At 30.6% G+C, this 24,713-nt stretch overlaps 1 protein-coding gene across 3 annotated transcripts in view; it reads left to right on the top strand.

Annotated features, from left to right (window-relative positions):
- Window positions 1-24,400, top strand: part of LOC139489233 (IQ domain-containing protein E-like) — a 30,765-nt gene extending 6,365 nt beyond the window's left edge. For 2 of the 3 annotated variants that reach the window (XM_071275455.1, XM_071275456.1), the window contains 20 exons: window positions 2,023-2,065; window positions 2,735-2,764; window positions 3,438-3,611; window positions 5,104-5,244; window positions 5,958-6,031; window positions 6,406-6,483; window positions 7,147-7,182; window positions 7,481-7,602; window positions 8,153-8,272; window positions 9,221-9,366; window positions 10,367-10,425; window positions 11,738-11,780; window positions 13,813-13,966; window positions 14,736-14,795; window positions 15,876-16,065; window positions 17,962-18,054; window positions 18,906-19,004; window positions 19,401-19,579; window positions 20,000-20,132; window positions 21,936-24,400. In XM_071275455.1, the coding sequence (XP_071131556.1) occupies window positions 2,023-2,065; window positions 2,735-2,764; window positions 3,438-3,611; window positions 5,104-5,244; window positions 5,958-6,031; window positions 6,406-6,483; window positions 7,147-7,182; window positions 7,481-7,602; window positions 8,153-8,272; window positions 9,221-9,366; window positions 10,367-10,425; window positions 11,738-11,780; window positions 13,813-13,966; window positions 14,736-14,795; window positions 15,876-16,065; window positions 17,962-18,054; window positions 18,906-19,004; window positions 19,401-19,579; window positions 20,000-20,132; window positions 21,936-22,016 (2,055 nt within the window). In that variant the 3' untranslated portion in view covers window positions 22,017-24,400. The remainder of the gene's footprint in view (window positions 1-2,022; window positions 2,066-2,734; window positions 2,765-3,437; window positions 3,612-5,103; window positions 5,245-5,957; window positions 6,032-6,405; window positions 6,484-7,146; window positions 7,183-7,480; window positions 7,603-8,152; window positions 8,273-9,220; window positions 9,367-10,366; window positions 10,426-11,737; window positions 11,781-13,812; window positions 13,967-14,735; window positions 14,796-15,875; window positions 16,066-17,961; window positions 18,055-18,905; window positions 19,005-19,400; window positions 19,580-19,999; window positions 20,133-21,935) is intronic. The other variant, XR_011656170.1, reaches the window with a different exon arrangement.
- The last annotated feature ends 313 nt before the right edge of the window (window positions 24,401-24,713 follow it).

The raw sequence follows: 24,713 nt of genomic DNA, 5'->3' as shown, positions 1-24,713 counted from the left end.
TAATGATCTAGATTATAATATTCATCAGACTTTTTATGCATTATTGATGAAAATATCCAGTATCAATAATCTGATCGTGATTAGATAAGACTGATTCTTGATTGGAGCTTAAACCTGATACATTATTTAGCACCTTTTTTTAGTTTCTTGGTATAGAAGTGATGTAAAGATTTGTAATTAATTGAAAAAAAATCTGGTTTTCCATTTTTCATGTGATTTAATCAAAGTATCAAGAAAATATCTAACTCCAAAGTAAATTAAAACCGAAAAACCTGACTAAATCAACGGCTTGACAATGTCAATCAATGGAAATAATGGAAAACAACTGTTGTATTCCTGATTTCGTACAGACATAAAAGAATTTGCAATCATGGCAATCATGGCAAAGAATATATACAATTATTATAATATGCTTAATACACACCTTTGTTTTCTGAATTAATTAATAGCTATCAGCCTATGCAAATATTTGCTGTTTTGCTAGACCATGCAAATTTCTGTTTCATCATGTTCATGTTTTTAAGTTTTACAATATTAAATTGTGTTTCATTTTTAAATGACCGCAAAAATTAAAAATTTTGGTCGTAAATTGGTATCACGTCGTCTGTCGTCGACGTCATCGCCTGAAGACGGATGGTTTCCGTATAATAACTTTTGAATAAGTAAAATGAAATCAATAAAAATTTAACACAATGTTTTTAACCTCAAAAGAAAGCTTGGGATTGATTTAAGGGTTAGGGGCCCAAAACAGCTATTTATCTAGTTTCAGGACAAAAAGTTGTGTATTAGTATTTCAATTGTTCTGAAATTGTACCACAATGTTTAATACTATAAAGTAGAAGGTTGGGATTTATTTTAAGGGGTTATTGGGCAAACAGACTAGGAATTAAGGGTCAAAAACAAGCATTTTTCTAGTTTCCGGACAATAACTTGTGTGTAACTGTATGGATCTCTCTGACATTCTACCACAAGGTTCCATATAACACAGGGAAGGCTGGGAGAGGGGGAAGGGGGGGGGGGGGGGGGTTGGCTCAAAATGTTTGGAATTAGGGGCAAATAAGGGGAAAAACTAGGTATTTCTGGTCAATGGACAATTAAGACAATTTAAAAGCAGTGTAAGGGTGGTAATTCTAAAACATTTAAAATACAATGTTGGGTATGTTCAGATTAACCCCCCTTACACTACTAGTATATTATGTATAAAGAAATGTCAGGTTTAGGATTAATTGCAAAAGAAGGGGGGGGGGGAGTGTTGTTGTTGTTGTTTTCAATTTTTTTCTTCAAATTTCTCAAATTCCAAATATTTAAAAAGTTAAAATAAGAAATCTTTAATTGCACAATATTGGGCAATAGATTTGTAAGATCTTGACATTTGTTTTGTGTCAGAAACTCATATTCTGTCAAAAATTTGGTCGCAATCCAAATTCAGAGCTGTATCAAGCTTGAATGTTGTGTCCATACTTGCCCAAACAATTCAGGGTTCGACTTCTGGGGTCGTATAAAGCTGCACCCTGCGGAGCACCTGGTTAGAAAGAGACATAAGATACCAAGGGGACATTTAAGTCTCATGTTAAAGAGAAACGGATGTCACCATGGCAAAACAATGAAAACTTCAAACAAAATGATAAATATACATTTGTAATACTAATTTAAAAAAGATTGAGGTCCCAAATCAAACTAATGACTGGTATATGATATGTTTCCTCAACAAAGATTTGGCTTAGCAATGCGTTTATATAAAGATTGAAAAACAAACTTGTAAACTTTGGATCTGAAAATATGTTACAACACTGAAGTTGTTTGATTTACACTTGCATTTGGTAAAATATGTCATGAAAAATCTGTATAGAATATCTAGATATTTGAGTTCACATAAGTCAGAAAAAAAGAAATATGCAATTTAAAATTTAGTTTTTCATTGTATGTATTTTGTTGTATTTGATTCTATAAAGATACTGTAACAATGTTTTTAATGTACTTACAGTTTATAAGTTATTAATTATGTGACTTTTATAATTACAGCTCTCCAAACATTTCTCACAGCCATCAACAAAGAAGAAAAAGGGTAAGAAAATTTTTAGAATACTTTTGTTGACCTGTTGAATATGTAGAGCAGTTTTATTTCAGTTTTGTTCACTAGATATTATTTTTTGTTACACTATACAAATAATTAATTCAGATCATAAATTGATGGATGCATATTTTTCTCTCTCCTGTAGGGCCAATTAAAAACACTTTTCTAGAAACTGCTTTAATACTGTCATCAAAATGGTAATATTCTCACCACATACAAACATAAAATGAGATTCACATAATAGATTTAAAGCATTAAAACATTTTTAAGGATTAGAGGGAACAACAAAAACATGAGACTGTCCAACACCTAATCAGTTCACAAATTTATTTCATTTAGAAAAAATTCATGATGTTTATTATGTTTTAATTTGACAATGCATTAGACATACATGTAATACAATATTTACTCAATATTTAAGTAATACTGTGGATTCATTTATTTTCGTGGGTACTAATTTTTGTGGATGGAGGAAAACTGACACTTTCGTGGATATTTAATTTTCGTAGATTTGCCAAATTCTGCATACAAGCCAATGTAAAATTTGCAAGTCATTGAACATGTAAATTTGTGGTTATCCTGCACCCACGAAATCCATGAAAATCGGTATCCAACAAATATTAATGAATCCACAGTAATGCTTGCATCTTTACCTTTCAGGTTCAAACAAAAAGTCTGGAAAACAAAAAGGTATGTATATCAATTTATTACATCGTATTATTTTAGCACTAATTTGTCTAAAGCCACATACAATTTATATTTAAGATTCTCATTCATTTCCCTTTTAATGTGTTATGATTTTCTTTTAATGCCCCACCTACGATAGTAGAGGGGCATAAAAGCCGCATTATGTTTTCTGGTCTGTGCGTCCGTTCATCCGTCCATTCGTTCGTTCGTCTGTCCAGTTTCAGGTTAAAGTTTTTGGTCGAGGTAGTTTTTAATCAATCTGAAACTTAGTATCTATGTTCCTTATGATATGATCTTTCTAATTTTGTCAATTTCATGGTCCACTGAAGATAGAAAATGATAGTGCGAGTGGGACATTCTTGTTTTATAATACATTTTTCAGCTATTGCTGAAATTTTTGGCAATTTTATTAAAAAATAATAGGTACGCAATGATATTTTCTCCCTTCCTCTATCCCTCTCACAATTTTTTTTTTATAAAAGGATGAAAAGAATATGAACTTTAATTTTCTAACATTTTGGGCTAAAAATTCCTAAAATATTAGCTGTTTTAAATCAGTATGGAGGTTCACTTTTATAGCTGTACTTTATCAGACAACTACAATGATTTCTTGAGATGATCATGAATATTTTAAATGAAATAAATCATGTTATTAATCAATTCTTTTTTAATGCAGAAACCCCAAGAAAAAGAGCTCAGAGTGCCCCACCAGCAAAGGTTGGTCGTGATCTGTGGATGAATGCAGTAAAGAAAAGACAAACACAGAACCTGACAAGGAGTAGACCAGAGAGTCCACGTCACAAAACATCCACAGAGTATTGGGTTGATACTCTTAGGAAAACTGGAATTGGTATGTATAATTCATGCTAGATATGTAAAAAAACATGTGAAAATATATTGTATAGGAAAAAATTAAGAAATAATTCATGGAAGCCATAGATTTGTTGGAAATTTACACATGGCCTGGGCCGTGATATTCAAATTTTATCCTGAGCGTTAGCAAGGGATAAAATTAACGAATATCACGGCCCAGGCCATGTGTAAATTTACAACAAATCTATGGCTTCCATGAATTATTTCGATTCGAATAGGACAAATACGATCATTAAAAAACTGAAGCAATGATGGGTATACCGTGTGTGTGGCTGTTCTATTTTACCCACTGTTCGATAAATGTAAAACAAATCTAATAAACCTGCATGAATGATTTCTAAATTAACCGCTAGAAAAAAAAATGTGATTACTTTTTTTACTTCTCAGTAAATCCAACATTTGCAATTTTAAATTTACATTTTTCATCGTAAGCTAACGTTAAATTCACTGTTGACATGTTGTAACCAAGGAGCCGCCATGTTGACTTGCTGAAATTAGTAAATGTGCGAATAATGCAATAGAACAAAAAACAAGCAACACCTACCTCAATACTTTATTTTAATGCAATTGTATCTGAGTTTAGAAGGTGAACGGAATAGAAAAACTTTCAGCTTTGACGTTTTCATTTGTATGACGTCATGTTTTGAAATGACGTTAATGCGCCAAAATCATTACTGGAATTTCGCGGAATTTTAATTTATTTTGTTTTTGTCCATTTTTCCGTTCTCTAATGTGTAAATTCTTTTTGTTATGCGTCAGAATTAGAATAAATGTTCTGTAGGGTTTTATTCAATTGTAATTGTTGACACAGCGAAATCCACAACCGTTTACACATAGGTTACGATACGTCCATTTTTCCGTTCTCTAATGTGTAAATTCTTTTTGTTATGCGTCAGAATTAGAATAAATGTTCTGTAGGGTTTTATTCAATTGTAATTGTTGACACAGCGAAATCCACAACCGTTTACACATAGGTTACGATACATGTGGTTTTACGTGGGAGGCATATTTAAACAGCCATTTGTGTACATCTTGGAGTCTGCGCTAAGTATAGATATATCGAGAATTTTATCACGGTCTTGTTTACAAAGAAGCACGTCATATTAGAATTAGAATTAAACTTTAGCCTTTTTATCAAGTGTATTTGGCATTAGTGATAAAATGGAGGGGGAAAATTATTGGGTCTGTGACTCATTTCACAAAAAATCATGAACATTTCTGTATAACTTATAATCCAATTTGTGTTGTAACATTATTTGTGAAACAATTGGATTTCCAAGTTTAAGGGCTAAAAAATTGTCAGTATCACATCTTCATCTTCTTCTTTCTAACTTAAAGTTTTATTTTACTAGCCAGAAATTTTTACTTTTACAATACTAAGGAAATAAAACATAGATTAAGGTAAACTTGCAGAGTATATTGTGTGACTCAAAACGTGATTAATTGTCTTGTTATTTATGTGATTGTAGGAAGGAGTACAGAAAGCACTGGTATGAACACATTTTCTGGGAAACGACCACGTGAACAAGACATGGCGTATCTCAGTACGTCAGCATATATGAGACAGATGATGGGAGCAGAAAAACCACAGAAATATGGGGATCCAACAAGTAAGAATTGGAATAGATCTTCAGATTGATTTATATTGTTTTTCTCTATTGTTATAAGCAAATTAGGGGCCAGCTTAAGACCGCCTCTGGGAAAGGGATTTTCTGGCAGCGTTTAGGACCCTTTGGTAACCTTTGGTTGTTTTCTGCATTTTGACACAACACCCATTTCATTCTCTATTTTATAACTACTAATTAACCATAAAAATTCATCATGAGATGTGTTTATCACAGCAGTATTCATATCTGTTATATATTATTAATATGTGTTAATTTTGCACCTAAATATCCAGACGTTTTATCATGTATATGAAATGGTTTAAGATTTTAATTGAAATTAGGTGTGCATATTATGATATTTCTTCAGCATTCAATGGTGAAAGTCAGTTCTTGAATTTAAAATCATTTGAAGAATATCAGACATCTGGAATTTGTCAGTGAACTTTCATATACATGTATCATATTGAATTTCAAAAAATTAAATGATAATAGGCAGCTGTGCATGCTTTGTTTACAATTTAACTGTTTTCCCCAGTTGATAATTCTTTTAAAATGATAAGAACTAAAATCACTGTTGGGATTGTTTTGCTCCCTCTTATAATTAATATGGGTAAATTATTATTATTAATTTAGGTTTCTTTTCATTACATTTATTATGTTAAAACTTTACAATTTTGATAAATTGATAGTTTTTAATTGAGTGTTTTCTATTACAGCAAAACCTCCCATTGGAGCCCCAGCATATAAAACCCCAGAAGAATATTATGACCAGGTGCTTGAGCTAAAAAAGGTATAATCTGAGTGACAAACAATACATTATTATTGTTATTCACATTTTACTGTCCTCTATATAAATAATTTTTACAAAGCTCGTTAAAAATGTTGAAGAAAGCTGTTTTCTAAATGATTTCATAGATTCTTAGGAACTGTGTCTCCCACACATATATATATATATAAAACTTCAATTTGTGTCTTTTCTCTATCTCTTTTACATTTCACCTTTGAATGGAACAAATTGTTCTGGAAATGTGTGTGCCTTGTGCCTTAGTGTTTTTACAGATTACTTGAATATTTTTAGATTAAATGGTGAGGTTTATATAAATATATATTTTTAAATAATTTTAAATTAGGCTATTAATTTTTTATGTTTGATATTTATTACAGATTATCCAAAATCTTAATCAAGAAAAGAATGAACTGAAGTCAAAAGTTAGAAGAACAGAAGAAGATAATATTAAAAAGGTAAGAAATGATAATCCCAATGATTGACACTGGCATAGCCCATGGAAAACTTATAGTTTGAAAATTGATCACTGCCTAGATTTCCATACTTTAGAAAAAAATGTGGATTAATTTAATATTGTGGATAACAATTTTTATGGATGAGGATAAGTGACATTTTCATGGATATTTGATTTCATGGTTTTGCTATAGTTTGCATACAAGACAAAAGAAAATTTGTACTTCTTTTTCAAAATAGCTGTACATGTATATAGTTAAATGGTCCGAGACCACAATTTTTTTAATTTTCATTTATCTTATAAAAGAAATGCACTACGAAATAATTGTGGTCTCGGACCAAATAGAAAATCTCATAATTTTACTCACTCTCAACAATTATATCACCTTATTTTTGTTCTCTTGAAAGTCCCAAAAATAAATCACTCTCAAATAGATGGTTTACCATGGTTTACAGTATTACAATACCAATAAACAAAAAACTTAAATATCAGAACATATCTTCAAGTTAAATGAATGTATAAAATTTTTATGAAAACCAATTAGATAATAAATATATATTTTAATTTTACCTATTAATAGATTAGTACATGACATTTTTCATATTGGTCCTAGTATTTTAAATATGCATTTATTTCATTTTATGCTCTTTAATTCTTTCTTTAGGAAAAAGAAATATCTGGTCTTCTTGACCCTAAAAAGGTAAGTAAAAACATTTTTATTTAATAAACTGCTGTGGGATACACTTGTAATAATTCAGTTCCTTTACATGAATGATACTGCTAAAGATAAATTTCAACAGAACAACACCAATTTGAGTGTTTTTGTCCAATTTTGATGTCATTGTTTACTTAAACTAACCAACAAATTGATCAATTCAGTGTATATCACCATCTTCAATTGTACAATAGCAGTAATCAAACGGTATAGTTCTTTAAATTTTGAGACAGATTTGCAATTTATGTGTGAGACTGCTATAAAAATATTTATTTGATTTCAGAGTGATGATGTACGGAGAACATTAGGTACAAAACAACAAGATTCTGCCTCAGTCATTCACAGCTTAAAACAGAAAATTCTTAAATTAGAAGTCCAAAACAGAGACAGAGAATCTGCTTATGTGTAAGTTTATTTTAATAGTTTTTAATATTAATACACATAAAGGAAAGCTACTGTAAGCCACATTTTTATCACAGATACTTTCCTTCATGTTGAGCCCTTTTAAGGTGACATCCAGTAGATCTCTGCTATTTTTATTTTTTACAATTTTCCTACATTGTTGATGTATTCATGTAAAGAAAGATTCAAGTTTGACACAATGTTTTCTGTGCAAACAAAAGAAAAAAATTAGCCATAAAAAAATTAGAATTATGATAGAAACATATGATATTCACTCTGAATTATCAAACTGCTGTTATAAATACTTGTAAACATGATGCGACTGACAAGAATGAGTGAGAATTACTGAAACACACGTTTAAAGTCCTTGTGGTTTTTTTTAACCAGCAAAATGCACAATAAGTTATCTTTGATAAATTATTCATAGAATTGCTTTTGTTTGGATTTATAGAAATCTTACCCCATTACTGTTATGCATTTAACCTTGAAGATTTTAATGTATATCACCTGAAAGAGACATGTCATTGTATCTTATTTCATATTTTTATTGTAGAAAATTACAAACAGACCTTAAAACAACAAAAATAGATGAACTAAAACAGCAATTAGAAGTATGTTTTCAAGAAATTGTAAGACTACAGAATTCAAAAGGAACAGGTGGTCAGGGCTCAGGGTATGTATATATGACTAGTAAAAATTGCAGTACTTTGTATCAATATCAGATTTTATCTATGTTAATCCTACTCCAAAAGGGGAAGCTCAGTCTGTCAGTCCCATGAAAGAAGTATATTTGGTAAGGGTCCTATTTATCTTGAATATTTAGTCCAAGTTTCCATATTAAAAGTTTTACAATTTGTTGAATAGCAGTTAAGAAAGTGAAATATAATCATTTTTGTTGACTCTTCTCCCATTTACACCCCAAATATACCAAAGTAGAGATTTTGTGAAAGTAGTCTGGATTTGAACCCTATTTTGGTCTTGAAAACACTGAAACATGTTTCAATATACTAAATGCTTAAGTCCAGATACATCGTTTGATATAACATACATAATGTAAAAAGATCTTTTTTTATCAACTATTGCTTTATGTTTCTGTTCCTAAAAACGAACGAATATTAATCCTTGTTTTCATGAAAATAAGAAGGACTAAAGCCAAATGGCATATAGAATGAATAGAAAAGTTCACCTTAAGGTGGTACCTAACACTACAGGGAGATAACTCTGTAAAGTCAGCTAAACGTTTTAATTACGTTGTGTTGTAAAGGAATATTAAGCTTCTCAATGATTAAAATTGGTATTTGTCAAATTGCTATATAACCAGTGTATTTTTTCTGACAAAACGGTTGGTTCAAAAATTTTAAAATTTTTATATTTTTATTAAAGTCTCAAAGTAAATACTTTGACAAAATTTTATGAAAATTAAACGAGCCAAATTAATTTTAGTGAAAGTGTTGGGTACCACCTTAAACATTGACATGATTGAACACATGTCTAGATAATAAGCAGCAGAAATAATTAGAATGCAAGTTTATATTTTTGCAAATTATATCCCTTTCACAATAATAAACATCACAATCAATTATGAATTTACTGTACTTTATGAATATATAATCTTTTGTAGACCTGTGAAACCAGGAACTGACAAGAGAATAAAGGCCTTAAATGAAGCAATCCTTAGATTAAACAAAGAAAATGAGCAGCTAAAGTCTGAGAGTCATGGATTGAAAGAGGATCTCAACAGACAAATAGATGACAAAGATATAGCCGGTAAAAACAAAATAGATAGAATGTCTTAATTCTTTTCCTTCTATTTCTGAAAAGAAAAAGCTTATTTTACAATTAAATAACTTAGTATGTATAATCAGTGATTTTTTTTTAAATCTCATTAAACCAGTAGGCCTATTTGATAAAAAATTAAACCATGGTTTGGTCCTGAATATTCATTTAATTTGCCACTAGATGTAAACAGCACCATCAGCAATTTTTCAACTACTGTAAATTCAGAAATTATTGCATGCATTTATTATTGAGTTTTTGTTATTTTAGACTTAAATGCCATTTTATTTTTTACAATTTTGAGAAAAATCCTGTTTAGTCCCTATAAAACATTTCAAAATGCGAGTTTAAATTATTGTGTTTACAACTCTGTCGCATTTTACGCAATAATAAAAGCCTCGCATTAATTTCTGAATTTACAGTAAATTTATTTACTATTGAAAGTTACTGACTATATTTTACTTACATATGTCTGTAACGAAGCTAAATTCTATCTTTATAACATAAGAACTTAAATATATGCTTCATGCTATTATTTTTATGCCCCATTATGGGCATTATGTTTTCTGGTCTGTGCGTCCGTCTGTTCATCCGTCTGTTTGTTTGTCTGTTTGTCCGACTGTCTGTCCCGTTTCAGGTTAAAGTTTTGGTTAAAGTGTTTGGTCGAGGTAGTTTTTTATGAAGTTGGAAGTCCAATCAACTTGAAAATTGTTCCCTATGATATGATCTTTCTAATTTTAATGCCAAATGAGAGATTTTCTCCCATTTTCACGGTCCACTGAACATAGAAAATGATAGTGCGAATGAGGCATCCGTGTACTTGGGACACATTCTCGTTCATATTGGAACAATGAAATTATCATAAAAAATTTGTCCAGTTGATGTCTGAAAAAGAAAAAAAAAAAAAAAAATGTTAGAATAAAAATAAGAATAAAATAATCCATATTTTCTCTATTTTGTAAATAAACTTATTTTTTTTGTCTATTTACAGGTGAATATGAGGACATGAACAGAAAGCAGCTAATAGCAGCTATTAAAAAGATAGAGAAGGTATGATTAAAGACAAACAATACAATCTAAATGTAACTTTACTTATAAAATAAGAAGATGGGTATAATTGCCAATGAGACCAGAGAACAAATGACATAGAAGTTAACCACTACAGATCACCATATGGCCCTCAACAATGAGCAAAACCCATATCAGATAGCAAGCTATAAATAGGGCATAAAATGGCAGGTGTAATTTAATTCAAAATAAGAAAAGTTAAGTCATGATTTACAAAATGATTTATGTACAAAACAAATAAGAAATACAGCACAAAATAACTGCCTTTTTAACCGAGTTTTTTGTGACAAAAATGTCGGTTATTGATTTGGGGATGTACGGCGGGCGGGCGGGCTATCGGGCGGGCGGCAATCAAATGTTGTCCGTGCATTAACTCATGAACCGTTCAACCAAAGCTTTTAAAATTTTAATATGTTATTACTGACAACTATACGAAGGTCAAGTTCAATAAAGGTGATTTTGACTTTTACCGTTCAGGAGTTATGGTTCTTGAAAGATTGAAAAATGGAGTTTCCAGTCGTGTCCGTGCATTTACTCATGAACTGTTCTACCAAAGCTTCCCAAATTTTAATATGTTGTTACTGAAGACAAAATGGAGGTCAAGTTCAATAATGACGATTTTGACTTTTACCGTTCAGGAGTTATGGTTCTTGAAAGATTGAAATATGGTGTTTCCCGTCGTGTCCGTGCATTTCCTCATGAACCATTCAACTAAAGCTTTTGAAATTCTAATATGTTGTTACTGGTGACAAAATAGAGGTCAACTTCAATAATGACGATTTTGACTTTTACCATTCAGGAGTTATGGTTCTTGAAAGATCGTTTCCATTCACGTTGTTGCATTTACTCATGAACCATTCAATCTAAGCTTTTCAAATTTTAATATGTTGATACTGATGACAAAATGGAGGTCAAATTTGATATTGACGATTTTCACTTTCACCATTCATCAGTAATGGTTCTTGTGATATTGCCAGGACACAAATAAATGTTAATAAATCCGGTTTGCTGTCGTTGTGACAGCCTCTTGTTACAGCAAATTTATTGTTCTACTTGTGCCAAAGTTTTGACTGATTTATTTGACAAAATTAAAAACCATGAGCTTTTTTTATAATGTAACAAAAAATTATATTTCATACTATTACAAAAAATTATATTTTATACTATTACAAAAGATAATGCTCAATTTTACTTTTCAACCACACAAATTGATTTATTGTTGTGTTTGGTGTCACCCTACAGTTAGTATTCATACTATTTTGGATTTGAACTATATCATATGTATTTATTTCAGCAAAAGTCCAAGACAGAGAAAACTTACAAAGCTGATAGGCAAGGTATATAACAATGTATATAGATAATTTAATTAGATTTATATTTTCTTCATGAGGACAAGAACTACTAAGTAAGTCTTGTTCATAGATAACTGTGAATTTATTTATTTATGTGGGTACAGATTTACATTAAATTAAATGAACATTGTATTTTCGTGGATATTTTATTTCAGGATTTTATATAAGTAGGCAAACAAGCTTGCAGAAAATTTGTACTTGGTTAGAAATTTAAATTCATGGTTTCACCTTTAATCACAAAATCCATGAAATTGTTCAAATGACAAAAGTATTTGTGGAATACCAAGAAAAAATAATTTTTCCTTTAAACATCCATGACACTCACTCTGAAAATAAAATAAAGGATATGTACTAGCAAGTGAACTATAAATTTTGAAAAAAAACACACTTTTTTATAAAAAGAATTCAAAATGGAAGCATCCCCCCCCCATTTGATTGAAAGTTTATGGTTCATAAAGGTATATGTCAGACTTGTGACCAGTAACATATTTGACAGTACCTAATTCAATCTTTGATTTTTAGTGTCATAATTCAAAATTTATATTTTTGCTTCTGATCCTCTTCAGTTTTCAAAATCCAAAAGCGAAAATACAACTAATCCCTTTAATATTTAACAGGTTCAATATAATTATACACTATAGATATATTGGTTGAGAACATTATTTGGATAAAAGAGTATATAGCAGTGATTTTGCTAGCGCTCGTCACTTTCGTATTTTACGAAAGGGTTTTCTCATTGACGAAAGTATTTCAAATCAATTTCGTCACTTTAATTTTGAAAGTGTAAAAAAAATTTCGCAATAAAAACTAAAAATCTACCCGTCTATGTTTTTGACAAGTTTATGACCTTCAGGTAATTAAACATTTCATAAAGGTATTACAAGTTGTGATTACAACTAATCCGCCTATCGCCATCGGATGGGTCACTTATCCGTTAATTATTAATAAACCCCATAATTGAATGACCATCATAATTATTTCCCCCAGGAAGATCAGTCAGTCAGTCGGCATTTCAACAACCAGGAGTATAGTTTCGTCATTTGATAAAAAATGTAACAACCCGGGCAGTTCGCAATTTGAATTTCAATATTTCTCAAACGATCACAATCTGAAGTTCGTTTGTCGTAGATTCGTCATTCGAAGGAATTTTCGTCATTTTTGATTTAAATTTTCATCAAAAACTTCCGGCAATTTCCATTTAAAATAAAGAAATTTAATGTGTTTATTCAAAACTTTCACGAGTTAAACAGGTGCTTCCTGTATTGTGTTCTACGCATGCGTGAAAGTATTCCTTTGACTATTTATAGACATTAAAAACGTAAAATACGAAATCATATAGAATCAATTTAACGAGAGAGACAAATATATATCTCTTACTAAAGGAATTTAAATCGAAAAAGTATAATTTTCTGATGAATCCGGACTCGTTTTAAATTTATTATCCACGTGTCACTTCCCGTTTTCGTTTCATTTTAAAACCGAAAGTAGTAAACGTGATCTATTGTTGATTTGTTTACAACCTCCTTTCAGTCATTATAATAGTTCCAAAAAGGATTTTACACATTTCCAACTTGATAGAAATGATTTCCAAATATCGATTTAGACCTTTTATAAGGATAATGATTATGGAGTGAAATAATCATTGCAAGTTAGTTTCTGCTGTGATTCCTTGTTTAAAAAAAAATAGAATCCAACTTTTGTTGATCAGGAATGACCCCTGGAACAAACTGAAGAGAAATTGTGAACTTAATTTCTGGATTCCATGTCAGAATCTTTCATAATAATGGCCAATACAGTCAAATCATACAATAACTGCCAACCATGCTGGTGCCTCAATCCCTTAAAATCTGACAAAGTCAAAAGATGAAGCTAGTAATATACATCATTGGTCCCTTGCTTTTACACAAAATAAGGTTGATTTTAATAGCGCGCAAAAGTGACTAAAGCCCTCAAAATCCTAGCTTAAACCCTGGTATATAGTTTCCTATATTTTCAATCATGGTATTTTGATTTTCAGGTAAAATAGCTTTACAAGGTAGCATGGAGGAAAGATTAGACCAATTAGACAAGCGAGAGACAGAACTCATGGATAAAGTAGAGACTCAGGGCAGACAAATTACCAAATTACAAAATGAAAAAGAATCACTGTACATAAAACTGGATGATAAAGAGTAAGTCTGGTTTTGTCTTATGCTAGAACTAGTTTCTATATAATAAAATTGAGAATGGAAATGGGGAATGTGCCAAAGAGACAACAACCCGACCATAGAAAAAAACAACAGCAGAAGGTCACCAACAGGTCTTCAATGTAGCGAAAAATTCCCGCAGCTGGAGGCGTCCTTCAGCTGGCCCCTAAACAAATATATACTAGTTCAGTGATAATGAACGCCATACTAATTTCAAAATTGTACACAAGAAACTAAACTTAAAATAATACAAGACTAACAAAGGCCAGAGGCTCCTGACTTGGGACAGGCGCAAAAGTTTGATTTGACTGATAATTTACGGATTTTTCTTCTGTAGCATGTTAATATTTATATAATACATATTATGATATAAATACTCTCTTTTCTTCCATTGGGTCTGCCCTTTCAGAATAAGATAAACAAATGAAAAATGTGAAACAATTAAAATGAGAAAATTAATCACCCAAATTTATAAAAAAACAATTTACATTAAACAAATATGACAGGCATGAACCAGCAACAAGAAGTGTAATAGAAGACCCTATCTTGGGACAGGCACATAGAGAATGTGGCAACTTTGATTGTTTTTTTCTTTTCGTAATTACTGTAAATAAGTATAGCAAGAAATTATTGACAATTGATGTAAGTTTGTACCTAAAAAATTCATTGACTCCAGAACAACCTGAAGACACTCACACCAGTTCTCTTTATAAAGTTCTAATAAAATAATGCTATTGCTTATTATTATTTTTAGAAAAATAATTGTTGGATTGGAAGAACAGACAGGAAGAAGAACAAGCAGATCACCTACTACGTATGTATAGTGTAGATTCAGAAATTATTGCGTGCATTTGATATTGTGATTTTGTCATTTTAGACAAAAATGTGATTCTAATTTTTGCAGTATTTAGAAAAATCCTATTCAATTTATATTGAAAATTTCAAAAATTCCCTTTTTAATAGATTTAACTCTGGTGCATAGTTGTCTAATTGGCAACAATACCATATCTTCTATTTTTATAATTACCTTTAATGAAAACTAGATTGCAAACAAAATTGAGAATATCTGCAATTTGAATACATAATCAACCGAGTTCCTGTTTTGCATTGCATGTTTCCTGCTAAGTAACTGAAAAACATATGTAGATGCAAGTTGATTTTAAACATAAGACATATATAGAGAAATATCACGTTTAGTATCATATTGTTAAGTTCTTAGTATTTATCATGGTCAATTCATCTGAATGAAAAGTATGACAAGGTTATAACAGTAGAGGGGCTTTTGTTCTATACCCAGTCAATTCAAAGAACTATAGAACTAAAAAGACCCAATCAAAGAACATAGGACTTAGACAGTAATGAGAATATGCTATAAGATATTGTAATAACAAAATGAGCTAATTTTTCTGTTACTTTGCCACATTTTTTCAAAATGATGAAAGATACCACTCTGTATTTCAAATTAAATTAGTATGTAAGTTCTATGTCTTTTAAAACTATAAGTCCTGAACAGAACTAGTTTCAAGTTTAAATATAATAAAATTGAGAAAGGAAATAGGGAATGTGTCAAAGCGACAACAACCCGACCATAGAGCAAACAACAGCTGAAGGCCACCAATGGGTCTTCAATGTAGTGAGAAACTACCGCACCCGGAGGCGGTCTTCAGCTGGCCCCTTAAAAATATGTATACTAGTAATGTTTAAGACCAGGTCTTTTGTTCTAAAGAGGATTAATCTGAGGTAAAATGTAACTTTTTTAAGGCCAGGCAGTATAGTATGTCTTTAGCCATCAACAAAATAAACTTGAGGTTTAGATATAATGTTTTGGGCCAGACATTATAGTTTGTCTTTAGCCATAAACAGAATAAGAATGAGGTTTATATTGTGGTTTTAGGCCCAACAGACCCCCATCAGGTAGACGGGACAGACCATTGAGTGCTAGGAGTGATGGCAGTGGGGAGTACAATGTACAGGGAGAGAGACCGTCTAGTGTCCGAGGTGAAAGACGATCAAGTGTTCGAAGCGTCAGAGCTGAAAGTCGACCTCATAGTGGTAGAAGTGATAGGTCATCTAGAGAAAGGGAGGTAATTCAAAAATGTTAAAAGATTTGGGCATGTTTAGAATTCTATAAGTACAATTTTTTAAAATGTTTAAATTTTTTATAAAATTTTTACTGTTTTAAAGATTTAATTGCTAAATATTAATATTATAATATCTTTTAAAAGTGAAAAAAATGTAGTGCTCTCTTTCTTTGTTAAATGCAGGAAGAAATAGAAAGTATGCGTCAGAAAAATGCTGCGAAGAAAATTCAGCGAAATTGGAGAACACATAATCATGAAATTGAAAAACAAAGAGAAATTGAAAAACAAATCCAAATTGAAAGACAAATACATATTGAATGTCAATTAAAATTAGAAAGACAACGTCAGTTAGAAATAGAAAAACAAAGAGAAATTGAAAGACAGATTGAGAAACAAACTAAACTTGAACGGCAGCTTGAAAAACAGAGACAAATTGAAAAACAAAGACAACTAGAAAATGAGAAAAGAGTAAGAAGTGTTGACTTGTGTAGGTTAAGAAGGCATATATCACAAATGAGGGAATTAAGTATTTGATGGTGTACAATTTTGCAGTCACAAATTGCTCACTTAGCAATTTTACACGTCTATATTGCCCTGTGTAAATGGTTGCAATGCATTAATATTCACACTGACTTTCATTCTACACATATACACCTAGTTTGAAAATAATTATCTAAATAAAACATTGATTTTATCTATGACAAATGATGCATGTTGTTAGATTGAACATGTTTATTTTGTGTATTTGAATGAGAGATGTTCAATAGGTTATGTATAAACATGCATGATAAAACATTAATGATTTGTCCACCAAAAGAAACAATTATCCCATCCTGATCCCTGATTAAGTAATTTCAATGGCATTATTAAATGTAGTGTATGAATGATTTTGGTGATGGAGGTGAACACAATTTATGTTTTTTGTATGCATTGCATTTGTATGAGTTAAACTTGTTTTATTTTAGCAAATATAAATTGTTAAAATTGATCACCAATAGTCTATATTCTTTTTTTATTTATTATTCTAATCATTAATGTTTAAATCAGATAAATAGTTTGCAATAAATACTATAGGCATCTAATTTGAGGGTAATATTCTTCCATTAATACATATATCCGTATTTAAGCACAAATATGGTTAGAATTTAAGGTATATATTAAAAAGAAGATGTGGTATGATTGCCAATTAGACAACTGTCTATAAGAGACCAAAATGACATAGGCATTAACAACTATAGTTCACTGAAATGAATTGGGTATAGGTTTGGGTGTCACTTAAAATAAAAATGTGTATTCATGGTTAAGGATTTAAAAAGAATTTTAAAGTTGAAGCCTAAAGTTTACATTTATGTTCTTATCTAACGTCAAGAATTTCATCCTAGTTTTGATTGTTTCCTTTTGTTAGGTTTTGTCTGTAAGGCAATTAACTATTGATGCTTGATATTTGTCATTTTTGTTGATTTTCATCTTTTCTGATTTGTTTTCAAAAACTGCTTTTTATTAGATAATTATATATATATATATATATAAACAAGTCTAAATTGAAAACTACGTTCAAACCTATGATTGCGTTGGATAAAAACCGCAATTTTTATACGTGTGCATGTAAAACAAATTTCGTTGTAGAAGGGTCTAAATATATATATACGATTTAAATCCTTTGATACTAGTAGACTTCTATTGGGCTTATCAATTGTTGATGGCTTAACTTCTAGATGTGTTTTGTCAAAGTATGTCATCTCAAGACATCTGTTATCATGGTTTACCTGTGTATTGTTGTGTCTTTGTCTGAATGACACATATGTATTCTACATATCTACTGTTTTTTGGATACTAAATTGATATTTAATTTTACACAGATGATTGATGTTAAAAATTCTTGTGGATTTTTATATTCAGGAAAAAGTAGAAAGATTACGACAACAACATGCAGCAAAGAAAATACAGAGAGGATGGAGAACTAAGAAAGGAGAAGATGAGAAGGAAAGAGATGTATGTGTTTTAAATCAAATAATACAAATATACATGTTTAAAAACTATAATTTTTTTTATTGTAAAATTGAGAATGGAAATGGGGAATGTGTCAAAGAGACAACAACCCGACCAAATAAAAAACAACAGCAGAGGGTCACCAACAGGTCTTCAATGTAGCGAGAAATTCCCGCACCCGAAGGCGTCCTTCAGCTGGCCCCTAAACAAATATATACTAGTCCAGTGATAATGAACGCCATACTAAACTCCAAATTGTACACAAGAAACTAAAATTAAAATAATACAAGACTAACAAAGGCCAGAGGCTCCTGACTTGGGACAGGCGCAAAAATGCGGCGGGGTTAAACATGTTTGTGAGATCTCAACCCTCCCCCTATACCTCTAACCAATGTAGTAAAGTAAATCTTATTGTATTACTGAATAACATCTTTTAAATCTTAACTATTTTTATAAATTACAAATATAACATTTTATTTTTGTATAAGGGCTTTTCCAGAATAAATGATTGGGGGAGGGGGGGAGAGGAAGCCACTTTAATTAAAATTTGATGGGTGGTGGTTATTTAAGAAAGATTGCTTGCACATTTAAATATAATATCTAATTTAGGATGTATGCATGATGGGGTCAAATAAGAAGTGCCTTCCTTCCCCCCATACATTTACTTTTGGAACAGCCCTGAAAGTTTCAAACTTAAAAGAATAAGATTTTTTTGGATTAACTTGTGATTACAGTTTGCAAAAAAAGTATTTTTTCACAAATGACTCATCTCAAAATATAAGTCTTGCTGTTTCACTTATATTTAAAGTAAAAATAGTTTGAAATAAAATGTTATTTTGTTATTACTTTTTAAGGTCAAAGTTCAAAAGTTCAAGGAAAACAGAGCAGCCAAGAAAATCCAGAATGAATGGACGGGTTACAAACATCGTAAATATGAAGCTGATTATGATGAGGTAAACACATGTTTATCAACATTAACACATGTAGCATAGCAACAAAATACTGCTACAAAAGAGAAAGAAAAAAATAGGAAAGGAAATGTTAAAGTTTGCAATGCAATTTAGATTAGAAATATGAAATTCAAAAAAGTATATATATTGGAAACGGAGATGAACCATCAATTTTTCATCACACATTTATCTATTCTTTTATAAGTTTTTTTGACAAATAAAAAAAAATCTATTATCAACAAAGTATTTTGGAGTGGATGAGATGGGGAAATTTATAATGCTGTGGTTTCCTTTATTTTTTATCTATTTATTTTCCAAGTTGAAGAAAAATATCCTTTAACCTAAATAGTAACAGCTGCATTGAACTATAACTGAAATCTTGACTTTTTCATCTTTCAGGCAGCAGACACCATAACAGCAGCACTAAAGGGTCATCAGTCCCGACAACAAAGAATACATAAGTTCCAATATTACGATGAGAGTGAGACTGAAGACGAATCAATAACAGATGCTACAGAACTAATTTATTCAAGTTTAAAAGGTCACAATAACAGAAAAGATAAAATGAAAAGAATGAGGTATGTTGATAGTTGTTACACTATTTCCTTTCTTTTTGGTCAAAGTACTGGATTTCTTTTCACAAAAAAAATTCAATTTAAGTTTCATGATTATACAGATACTTAACTCTAGTAGTATTATGTCAATTTCATTTGGTCCATTGAATTAGTTTTATATGTACATATATATCTAGCAGTGTTCACTTTATCTTGATCTAATTTTACTGGTTAAATGATTGTTAATTTTATGATTAAATCATATTCGAAATTGCATATTAAGTCTGATCTATATAGCTAGCGTCTATTGCAGGTCAATGCTTACCTGGCGCCTTTTTAGAATGCTTTATGTAGTTTAAGTTTTTTAATATATAATTCAATTGATATCATTTTCAACATATTCACTCTTGTTTTAGTCTAATTTGAATATTTTCTTCATTTCAGACGTGTATCAGATGAAGATGAAGATTTTTCTAGCAGCAGACGGGCATCAAAAACCTCACACTCAAGACAACATACTCCTCCTAATAGAATGAGACCAGGCTCAGCACATTCAAGAGCAAGTAACTCCTCACAGGTAGGATGATGAAGAAATGTTAAAAATACTACTCATGAAGTGTGGGTTTTACCAATCACCTTTTCAGTCTGTTTTCGATCAGCAAATTTTTCTTCACACATTTCTCAGAAACTTACTAAAAGATCAACTTCATATTTGGTCCTGAAGCTTGAGTGTAATGAAATTTATTATGTGTGAACTTTTCTGATATGTCAGATACCTACTTCTGTTTGTCAATACTAGTACAGAATAATGTCATCATTCAGATTGTCCCTTACACAACACTCTGCTAGATACGACATACAAGTTAACATTGATGAATATATAGAGAGTATTATATGGCTTTGTCAAAATCACATTCGTATCAACCAGAAACAGCAATATAAGAGCTTTGCTAAATAGATTATATTGGTTGAGGGTTGATACATTGTGTAAACACTTTATTATATACATAGATCTAAAGTAAAACTCATTAAAAATTAAGATGGCCGATTTCCATTGGTTTTTTGTCGAGCCTGCAACTTTTGTTGCAGAAAGCTCGACATAGGGATAGTGATCCGGCGGCGGCGGTGTTAGCTAACTTCTTAAAAGCTTTATATTTTAAAAAGTGGAAGACCTGGATGCTTCATACTTTGTATATAGATGCCTCATGTTACGAAGTTTCTGTCAGTCACATGTCCAATGTCCTTGACCTCATTTTCATGGTTCAGTGACCACTTGAAAAAAAAGTTCAAATTTTTTGTAATGTTGAATTCTCTCTTATTATAAGTTTTAAATAGGATAACTATATTTGATATGTGCGTACCTTGCAAGGTCCTCATGTCTGTCAGACAGTTTTCACTTGACCTCGACCTCATTTCATGGATCAGTGAACAAGGTTAAGTTTTGGTGGTCAAGTCCATATCTCAGATACTATAAGCAATAGGGCTAGTATATTCAGTGTATGGAAGGACTGTAAGGTGTACATCTCCAACTGGCAGGTGTCATCTGACCTTGACCTCATTTTCATGGTTCAGTGGTTATAGTTAAATTTTTGCGTTTTGGTCTGTTTTTCTCATACTATATGCAATAGGTCTACTATATTTGTTGTATGGAACAATTGTAGGGTGTACATGTCTATCGGGCAGATGTCATGTGACTTTGACCTCATTTTCATGGTTCAGTGGTCAAAGTTAAATTTTTGTGTTTTGGTCTGTTTTTCTCATACTATATGCAATAGGTCTACTATATTTGTTGTATTGAACAATTGTAAGGTGTACATGTCTAACGGGCAGATGTCATGTGACCTTGACCTCATTTTCATGGTTCAGTGGTCAAAGTTAAGTTTTTGAGTTTTGGTCTTTTTATCTAATACTATATGCCATAGGTCAACTGTATTTGGTGTATGGAAATATTTTATGATCTTTATGTTACTCGCACAGGTTTTATTTGACCGTGACCTCATTTTCACGGTTCATTGCACAGTGTTAAGGTTTTGTGTTTTGGTCTATTTTTCTTAAACTATAAGTAATCGGTCAACTATATATGTTGTATAGAAGCATTGTTAGCTGTACATGTCTGCCTGGCATGGTTCATCTGACCTTGACCTCATTTTCAAGGTTCATTGGTCTATGTTTAGTTATCTTGGTTAATGTTAAGTTTATGTGACAATTGTTATAAAGCTTAGCTTTATACTTAGGACTATCAACATAATATCAATGATTAGTATAGAAGGCGAGACATTTCAGCGTGTGCACTCTTGTTTTATAACACATATAGTGTACTTCAATTAAGTATGTTATAACTTAAACTATCAATATTTAGTAATTCCCTTTAATTTTACAGAGAAGTGCCAACAGACATACAGGAAAAACAAATTACAGAATGGCCTCTGATTATGATGATGACGATGACATTGAAATGTAACAGGAAGTAGAATTAATGACTGTGGAATCAGTGTAGAGAAAATCAATGGCATCTATGTGTCAATGAAATACTGTACCTGAAATACTGCCATCCATGTGACTCAAGAAATGTAAATGATGTTTTTATTAAAATCCACCCGTCCAACACTTTATATAAAATATAACAGTTGTATAGAAAAAGAAACTTTTTAATATTTATCCATTTATTTATGGTTTTCCCAATTTACATTCAAATAAATATTAAAATGTACAATGTTATGGTAGCTAGATGTCAAAGGAATAATGTAGAGTATTGTTAGGGATTTTGCCAAACTTATAAAGCTTTGCTCAAGCAGAGTATATTTGCATAGTTGTTTTATGTCTTATCATTAATACTTAAGTTTTTCCTGTTTCTTATTTTGAATTGAAGCACATTTAAACGCAATGCCAGTTTTGAAGTATAAAGCAGGATGGTTGATCATGTGTTTAATTATAAATTTGACAGCTTTAGATGCATGCCAAGTGCCTCAATATAAATTAGCAACGGCATTTTTATGGAAAAATGTGTAAGCAATACCCAATTGATAAACATTCTTAATGCAGTTTGTTCTACCAGTACATACGTAAGATAGACCCAAATGAAACCAAAGAAGATTGTTGGGCCATTCTGTATTTATGTTAAGAATAAAACCCTGATTGAAACTGGCAATATCAAATTTTGAGCTGTCAGTGTATTCTCTATGGTTATAGCAGAAATATAATTTTCTGAGGAATAAGATCAGCAACATATATTATCTAGTGATTAATAATATGCTTTCGACACTGAGAATTTGTGGGCTAAGGTTTGTTTTATTGTTGAAGTACTAAGAATTACTGAATATTTGGGTGTTGTTTAACATTTTAAATTAGAGTACTTATCATTCTGTTGAACAGATTCCATTAGGAATGTTTTTTAGAGAAAAAAATTATCTGGGTTTAAAAATATCTTAAAAAGAACTGACATTTTGCATTGTGTTTATAGAGATTTATTGGAGACTGTGTACAAAATTTTAAAGATCTAAGGCATGTCAAATAAAGTTTCTATTGTCTGTTAGTTGATATTATGTACGTTAAGAAGTTTAGTGCTAGCTAGTCTATGTTTAGGTATGTATTCATTGCAATCCAGAAAATAACCTTGCTCACATATGTTTATGTCGTAATTCTTTCATGTTAATTTGTATATACCGTTTGTTTAATGTTTTGTTATTGGGAAAAACATTTTGATTATGAACTGGATGCCTGAAAATCTTTTTCATACTTATTGTCTTTTGCATGTGAGGGTAGCGGAATTAAAATAGATATTATCTGTGATATTTAATGTTTCTTGTATGTTTTATTTATTTGTTATTTGTTTTTATAATGTTTCTCAACATGACAAAATATTTTGTACTAGCTAACTTATAAACGTTCTTATTGTTCTAATCAAGGAAAAAATCAAATCTTTTGAAGTCTTGGTTGCTGCAATATCTCTTTTGTATGTTATTATATCTTTATGTTTTATTTCTTTTCTAATGATAGGAGAATTAAGTTGGAATGCTTTTGAAATAACTTATTATAAGAAAAGGACAAAGCAATTTTGGTGTTGCCTCATATTAATGATTATGTGTTTGTTTTGTGGGTTGTTGTCTCATCGATGTGTACCCCATTTATCTTTTTATCTATAGGATAAAAAAATTTAAGAAATTGTGAAACATTTTTTTCTAGTAAGACCATACATTAATTATAAAATTCATATAAGTTCATGTCATTTTAAGTACATTGTCATAAATATCTTAAGCTTGTTGAGTGCAAATAAAGACTGACTTTATTCATAATATCTCAGAACTAGCTTTAACATGTTTAATGTGTATTACTTTCAGCAGAAGTTTTAAAATATTGGATCTGAATGATAATATTGCATACTGTAAACCAAAAATATTTTTGCCACTTCAGGAATAGATAAATAAGGCAACTATGAATCATCACTAAATTGACTAACTTAGATTTGCAAAATACAAAAATAAAGTGAGAAAATTGAGAAAATAATTGTATTTTTGCTCTCCCTTTACCTACTAGTTAGTTTAGGATCTAAAAGTTATTTAAAATAATATTTGTAATATTCTACATATCAAATTTGGTAAATTCAATATTAACATGATAATATAGAACTAGCTTCAATAAATCATATATTACAGTACAGGTAGAGGGTGACTTCCCTCATGACACATTAAAACTACATTATATTTTCATATTTGCACACAAAATATGTACAAATCAAAGAGTATTTTAATGTATATGTAATAGTAACTGTAACAGTAACATGTCTCATTGTGTAAAGTAGACTTGTATGAGATGGAGAGAACATTCCAGAAATAAAAGTAGTTTTAATATTCTTAATGTTTTCATATTTATTACTTACCTTGATATACTGTGTATGATGTTTTTTACCGACGTAGTCGGTATAGTTTGGGTTTGTGCCCTTTGAACTTAAAGACGCTTAACTATGGCAACAGAATATGCATGATGTATCTTTGTGCTTTTGAAGGTTATTAAAATGATAGTTTTAAACAATTACTCAAATTTAAATACGTCGGATGTCTTTTTTAAAGATATGACAATTATTTGAGTGGTATTTGTGTCAGTGTTTAGGATTCTGAGTATCTATGTTATGTCTTGAAAAACATACAGTATTGAACTTTAT

The sequence above is a fragment of the Mytilus edulis genome, chromosome 9 (genome assembly GCF_963676685.1).
Source record: "Mytilus edulis chromosome 9, xbMytEdul2.2, whole genome shotgun sequence".
Taxonomy (NCBI): domain Eukaryota; kingdom Metazoa; phylum Mollusca; class Bivalvia; order Mytilida; family Mytilidae; genus Mytilus; species Mytilus edulis.
The sequence above is the reverse complement of the archived record's forward strand: the minus strand, read 5'-3'. Positions and strand labels throughout refer to the sequence as shown.